This window comes from Pyrus communis, chromosome 14, assembly GCF_041283825.1.
Source record: "Pyrus communis isolate YQ-2024b chromosome 14, ASM4128382v1, whole genome shotgun sequence".
NCBI classification, from domain to species: domain Eukaryota; kingdom Viridiplantae; phylum Streptophyta; class Magnoliopsida; order Rosales; family Rosaceae; genus Pyrus; species Pyrus communis.
Genome location: NC_142578.1, coordinates 4,241,433 through 4,248,358, shown reverse-complemented (window position 1 = coordinate 4,248,358; position 6,926 = coordinate 4,241,433). Strand labels below are relative to the sequence as shown.

Sequence of the window (6,926 nt, the reverse complement as noted above, 5' to 3'; positions counted from 1 at the left end):
AGATTTTTCGTCTGAGGCAAATCTTGCCCAAGGCTTTGCACTGGTAAGTCAATTGTTGACTTTCCCATAATTGTTTTCTTCTTTACGGATCGTGTCTCAATGGTCATGAACTCTGAAGGTCTAGCACAATGTCCCACTAGGTGTGCCAAAATGTTGACTCTAAAAATTACAAAACCTACGCGGCGCGCAGGCCGAGTAACTAATAAGCTAACTCAGTCTTTCGATTGAATGGGGGGCGTGCCAATCTCTGAGGCTTTCGTCGTCCCTTTGACGAATCAGGAATTTGGTGTCTCATCTCACACTTTACCTCCTTATATGCAGAAAAGGCCTTTATGAACTTGTCACTCAGGGTTTTGAAGTCGGTGATCAATCTAGATGGGAGTCCGGCATACCACTTCATGGAATTTTGCTTCAAGCGTGGCAGGGAACATTTGCACATCAAAGAGTCACTATAACTGCACAAAGCCATAACGTTCCAGTATGACATTATGTGGCTCGAAGGGTCAAAGTCCCTTTTGAAGTACCTCATTATTGGCTGTGCGGCGATGTATTTGTCTGGTGGTGCCTCCCAAGCTAAAATGTTGGAGAAATGATCGCTTTCGTAGAACAACTGCGTGTTGCCTTCTAACGGTGCCTTGCTTGGGCCATTGAAGTCTTCAACCGCCTTAGGTTAACATGAGGGACCCTGGTTTGACTCTGAGTGCCTCGAGACTGCATGACTGAGGGCACCTTCACAAGGGTTTCCCTCGCCCTCGGAAGGGTTTCCATAGACAAAAGTTGAAAATGACATCAAAGTTGGATCCCCTAAGATGTTCAAATACCCAATCCCAGTGACTGAGATTCTAGCAGTGTCGCGATCTAGGGTAGATTCCAGTTACAACAATTGCCCTTCAACATCATGGGCAGATGATGCGTGGTTGCATCAGAGGTTCTTTAACTCTAAGCTGATCTTTTCGAGCATGTTTCGAATAGGGTCAAGTAATGTCTGTAGCTGGAGGGAATGTGGACACAAGGCATTCTGCCGTCAACGTAATAGACGCGTGGTTAGCGAGTCATTCCAAGTGCTGAGAAGGGTCATTCCCGACGTGGAGGCTCCAATGCTTAAGTTAGCAATGGTAGAGAGAAAGGTGAAATGTATTTCCCAACAATGAATGTCTTACCTTCGGTGATGAGTCACTAAGTGTATTTATAAGCCCGGCAGAGTTGGTCCACGTCACTTAACATTCCTTTGAGTGGCCAGGAATAAATAAGGTTGACGATCAGACCGGTCTAACATACGGATGTCACGTTGGAGAATGATCATTTGTCTCTTCTCCATAGTGGGCGAAATGAGCAGCTACGCATTTGACACTTCACAAGGGCCGGAAGGTATTATGCAATCTAGTCTGTGTAGTCTAGTACCTGGATGGAGACAGTTGGCCAAGTCTGTACTCTAGAGTGAACCAATCCACTCTAGAGGTTGAGTCAATTATATTCAATTATACTAGAAACAACCTAATTAGGGGGTAGGCTTGGTCTTTTACTCACTCTGGGTCTTGCCCCAGGGAATGAGCGTATATCATATTCACTTTAGAATATGGTATTTTGGGTCTTACAACAAGTGTTGGTGATTGAAGTTTGTCGATGTAGATCTTGATTGTCGACTGAAGATTCTCCAACGAAATGTTTTTGATGATCTCTGTGGAGAAGTTCTCACTCTGTAACCCATAACATGACTCTGGTTCCGGTGTAGGCTCGTTGATTCGAAGGTCGGCTAGTTTTCCAAAGACGTCAAGCTCGTAAGTCGTTGCAATTCTCCTAAGATGTCACTGCTGCAGGTGAAAAAATTGTTGATGGCTTGGGAGGGCTGGAGGTACTCCTTGTCAGAGGAGGTGAACTTGGTGGTGGAGTTGCGGGTGCGGAGGGCGAGCTTAATGTGGCGCATGTCGACGACCGAATCGATCAGGTTCTCGAATACAAAAGGCGAACTTTTAGAGGCAAAGATGGTTCAGGTGTGGTTGTCATGGTACATGTTGGAGTGCAAGGTGCACACGGAATGACCGGTTTGGCAATGGATTTTGGTGGAGAAGTGAGAATGAAAGTTGCGGATGTGTGGCAGGAAGTGAGAATAGAAACCATTCTCAAAGCTCAGAGCTTTATAACAAATTTCAAAAAATTTCAAATGTGATTTGAGTTTTTGGGTAATTTAAATTAGGGTTTTGTATTAGAGTTAGTGTGGAGTAAAGAAGGAATTCATGGTGCGAGGAAATGTGGAATTGGGAGGGAGGGAGAGAGAAAATTGAACATGTTTTGGTATAAATTTTGTATGTTTTGACGGAGATTTGAGTGTTGAATGGAACTAGAATTTCTCGCCTTCTTCCTTATAGAATTCAGTTGCAACAGTGCAACCCGTGGGGAGAAAGGAGAGAAGAAGTTTTTTTTTTTTTTTTAAATTGTTAAATAAAAAATTAATTTTTTATTCCAATTGGCGAATGGGTGGGCTCCCGCTCTTGTCGCGTTATCATTTAACAATCAAATTAACAAAAAATTTAACGAAGGTATGACATTGCAACGAATTCATAAGTTGAGGTATGTCATTGTAATGTTTAAAACATAAGGTATGAGATCGTAAGACTAGTGAGATAATTGATATATGAACCCCTCATATGAGGGCTCTTTTGTTCTTTTTCAAATTACACAGAGAAATTATGTATTGAATTCACAAAAACAACATACTACATAATCATGTAAATAAGAGAGTTACAAGGAAATGGCATGCTAGGATTTAACATTCTTACCAGGATGGATCTCCTCGATGACAAATTCACAGCCTAACGCTTGTACCCGCTGAAGCCCTAAAAAGATACAAAAAATACAATACTAGATTAATGCAAAAGCAAAGGGTTTTTTTTTTTGAACCTAAACACATCTTTATTAACATCCATAGTTATATCCATCTGTATTGCATATATGCCAGAAAGGTACCAACATTTTTTCAGAGGCATCACCCCCTACAATCCTAGAAGAATTGCTTTTGACATTGCAGACATCGGCCAATGCTCTTCTTATAACATTTGCATTTGCTAAGATAAAAGCAAGTAAAAACTACAAAAAAAGGAACTGATTGAAGATGTGTAACGCAACTAACAAGTAGAGTCTTGTCGAACCTTACCTGTCGAACTACCAAGTATGCCTTTTCGCTTCTCCATACTTTTCAGACCAGCTTTGATAACAAAACAATTTACAAAAAGAAGGCAGTAAATATATAATTAAAACAACAACTCCTTATCAAAAGAAATAAGACTCCATCCAAATCCACCTCCAAAATAAGCAGAGGAATAAGGTCATTAGTTACCATTACTTTGTTAACTGCTGCGTAAGACCTGAAATTAAAAGGGGCAAACAGATATAATTCCCCCTACAATCCAGATGGTTGGCAATAACTAAACCATAACGTTCTAAAACAACTTAGATATTGATTAAAACCATAACATTCGGTAATCGAGATGAAATTACACAAGTTTAGAACCACAATTACCTGCTTCCGCCATCAGCCTTAGCAGTGTCACTTTCTGTATAAACCTTAAAACTTGGGACATAAACTGCTTAAAACAATGGGAAAAGAATGTCAGAAATTAATAAATCACCACCACAAGAATTTTAAACCAGCAGAAGAACCAAGAATTGCAGTTCCGCACCACTTGCCCGATTCTGTCCTATCCACATTTGGGCTGAAAATTAAGAAAAAAAAGCAGGATTCGCACATGTCAGAATTGCTTTCACCCAAAAGAAACACCAGAGAAAAGAAATCAAAGATAGTTAACCGGGAATCGACAATTGCCACAGAGTGCTCTGTCGATGATCCAATTTCTACAAAGACCGAGACAATTCCAGTCAATTCAAGCTAACATTTCGTCAAGCATCTGCCCACCGCCTATGTTAGTGGTTCTTGATTGAAGATCCAGATCCTGTAATGCATAGAAAGCATCACCATCACAATAATTTCTAAAAGATGAGCTAATAAAGGCTTCCTATAAGCACTTTAATAGGACAGAATCTGAATAGCATACGTCCTAATCTCATCCAAATTTCGGATTTATACACCTTCTGATCAAAAGATTCAAAACTCAATTTCCAACTCTGGTTTCTTTTCGTGATATAGAACCCAATCCGTTCACAATTTTTTCACATTGAACTGAATGAAAGGATTTAGATAACTCACTTCAAGGGGCAGGTTGAAAGTGATTGAAAGGGCTTCCTCATATTCTGCAGCATCCAGGTCTTGAAGGTGCGCTCTTTTGAAAAACTTAGGGAGAAAATACTGCCGCACCAGGACTAGAAGCATGTTCAACAATGGGAAAAGCACCACAGCAATCGGGATCCATGTTAAGCCAAAACACATAAGCAAGTAAGCCTTCTGGAACAATGTGAAGGTCACAATTGTTTTGAAAGGCAGAGTGTTAAGAAAGACTCCATGATTCTTCTCCAGCACCTGGCAAGATGGATGATGGTTACCAGTTGACGAGTTTTTCAAAGATAGTAATAGTCATGATCTAGATCAAGAAAAATGGTACTATTTAAGTATGAGGAAGTTAAATTTTAAGATTTGAAGATTCTAAAACATGTTTACGTGCAGACGTATCTAGAAATTCTGAAGCAAACCTTGTGGTTTAATTTACAATATCCAATATGCGGAAGACTATTTAGTGAAAGAATCGTTGGTACATTACAAGGGAAAGCACCAACCTACTTGTATCTTCGACTTGGAGCAGTGAAAAGAAACAATATCCTCTCCCAAAATTGATTTCCAGGCAAGCTTTCAATCGCCATGAAAGTAAAACAACCCCAAAGAACTGATGTTGGGATTTTTTTCAAAACAGGCATAGCACCTACACAACAACCAGCCATCAATGATTGAAGCAGATTGCTGAGACGTTGCTCTTTTACTTCAATGGGCAGAAGATTGTCAATATCCTTAGCCACATCGAAAACAGTCTCATCAACAGGGGCATCAATGTAGCCAGCACTAGAGGCCAATTGGACAGTGTATTCTTTCAGCTCTTTTAGTCCCTGTTTGAATCACAAATTTTAAAGCAGAAGGGTAAAAGATATAAACTTTTGTATCAATCATGAATAATATAGTAGATAAAAGCAGATGGAAGTTGGTAGACTAGTGAAGTCTGCATTCTGTTGTATGCACTTTCGTGCTCTGGTATAATTCACTCAAACTTTATTTTTGCGTATGCTACTTCGAGCTGTTGATGCAAGCTTAACCGCAAAAGCTATTCCAAAGAAAAGAACAGATCCACTCCATTAATTTACATGTTAAAATCACAATAAAGTATCCAGTATTGCAGAAACAAACATTCTAAAGGGAAGCAGGAGAATGACCGAGAGATGTCCTCTCAGTGAGAATCAATAGTAGCAGCGTGAGAAACAAGTATCAAGCCCACATAACATGACCTGGAAGCAAATAATCAGAATTAAAGGAGAACTTTCAAGATATACGAGTAGGTAAAATCTCTCTCTCAATTTAGCTGGTCCGGAAGCAGCTTACCAGAAAACCCAATCCACTTCCAAAACAATTTACAGAATGAAAGCAGTAAATACATAATTAAAACATAAACTCCTTATCAAAAGATATAACACTCCATCCCAATCCACCTCCAGAAAAAGCAGAGGAATAAGGTCACTAGTTACCATTAAAGCAGCTGTGTTCTCCCGAGTCCATACTTGGTTAACTGCTGCAAGTCCTCAAATTAAAAGGGGCAAACAGACATAATTCCCCCTACAATCTAGATGGTTGCCAATAACTAAACCTTAATGTTCTAAAACAACTTAGATATTGATTAAAACCATAACATTCGGTAATCGAAATGAAATTACACAAGTTTAAAACCCCAATTACCTGCTCCCGGCATCAGCTCTAGCAGTGTCACTCTCTGTATAAACCTTAAAAACTTGGGACATTAACTGCTTAAAAAATGGAAAAACGATGTCAGATATTAATAAACCACCACCACAAGTACTTGAAACCAGCAGAAGAACCAAGAATTGCGGTTCCTGACCACTTGCCCGATTCTGTCCTATGCCAAATTTTGGCTGAAAATGAAGAAAAACAAAGCAGGATTCGCAGATGTCAGAATCGCATTCACCCAAAAGAAACACCAGAGAAAGATCAAAGATTTTTAACTAGGAATCAAAAATCTTAAGGGGTTTTATCTGACCTTAGCAGCCAACATTTTGCTTCGCTTTTCAACTGCCAGAGCGGTCTGTCGATGATCCAATTTCTAGAAATATCGAGACAATTCCAATCACTTCAAGCTAACATTCAAAACAAAGTAACTTCCAGAAAAGGAACGCTGAATTTGTGAAAAGTAAACCCTAATTTTTTCAAAACGACTTCAAACTTGCACGAACGGTAAAATTCAAATTTCAAAACGCAGCCCTAATTGAATCGATCCTTCGAATAAATTCGATTTATAAAGAATTAAATGGAAACGATAATTTCTTGCATAGATTCGTCGAAGAAAGCGTACCTTCCGTGACGTCATCTGGAGTTGGAGATATCTCTTGTTCTTCTCGGTTTCTGATCTTCGGAAGTGAAGAAGAATGAGAATAGTCGACCGTTGCAAAGGTCTTGTCTGATTCTTCCCGTTAAAGCAGCGGCCTTTAATTCTTTCGTTTTTTGAAATATAGATCCAATTTTACGTTTTTAACCCTTGCCTCATTTATTAGGTCAACTACACCCCTTATCAATTTTCAAGTACTATCTTGATTTGTAACATTTTTTTTCATGTATTATATTGATCAATTTTCAATTTCAAAGACTGTCTTGATGTGGTTGGTCAATTTCATAAAAACCCAAAAAGAATAAGATTCTTTTTTGTGGATTTGGGTTTTCCATACAAGATTTACACAATGTGCATTTGCACCCAAAAAAAGGC

The 6,926-nt window shown here is 39.2% G+C and overlaps 1 protein-coding gene across 3 annotated transcripts; it reads right to left on the bottom strand.

The window, feature by feature from the left end:
* Positions 1-2,603: 2,603 nt before the first annotated feature.
* Positions 2,604-6,620, bottom strand: LOC148691097 (uncharacterized). 3 transcript variants are annotated; one of them, XR_015955782.1, is made up of 11 exons: positions 6,519-6,620; positions 6,207-6,269; positions 5,888-6,081; positions 4,722-5,049; positions 4,202-4,471; positions 3,804-3,947; positions 3,678-3,710; positions 3,518-3,581; positions 3,335-3,362; positions 3,152-3,202; positions 2,604-2,834 (listed from the first exon to the last, which is right to left on the bottom strand). XR_015955782.1 is itself a non-coding variant. In XM_088684429.1 (5 exons), the coding sequence occupies exons 1-4, from the start codon at positions 6,531-6,533 to the stop codon at positions 5,385-5,387; spliced, it is 330 nt and encodes a 109-aa protein (XP_088540555.1). In that variant the 5' UTR covers positions 6,534-6,620; the 3' UTR covers positions 4,670-5,049; positions 5,345-5,384. The 3 variants fall into 3 exon arrangements, 1 of the variants encoding a protein (XP_088540555.1); XR_015955781.1 differs by having other exon boundaries at positions 2,604-3,202; XM_088684429.1 differs by lacking the exons at positions 2,604-2,834; positions 3,152-3,202; positions 3,335-3,362; ... (2 more) ...; positions 3,804-3,947; positions 4,202-4,471 and adding an exon at positions 5,345-5,442 and having other exon boundaries at positions 4,670-5,049.
* Between the last annotated feature and the right edge of the window lie 306 nt (positions 6,621-6,926).

Bases quoted from the DNA above. Each gene is read 5' to 3' on its own strand.
- LOC148691097 (XM_088684429.1), bottom strand. The intron at 6,082-6,206 runs GTCAGATAAAAC...CTTCATTTTCAG, and splicing joins GCAAAATGTTGGCTGCTAAG to CCAAAATTTGGCATAGGACA. The intron at 5,443-5,887 runs GTAATTGGGGTT...ATTTGCTTCCAG, and splicing joins AGAGCTGATGCCGGGAGCAG to GTCATGTTATGTGGGCTTGA.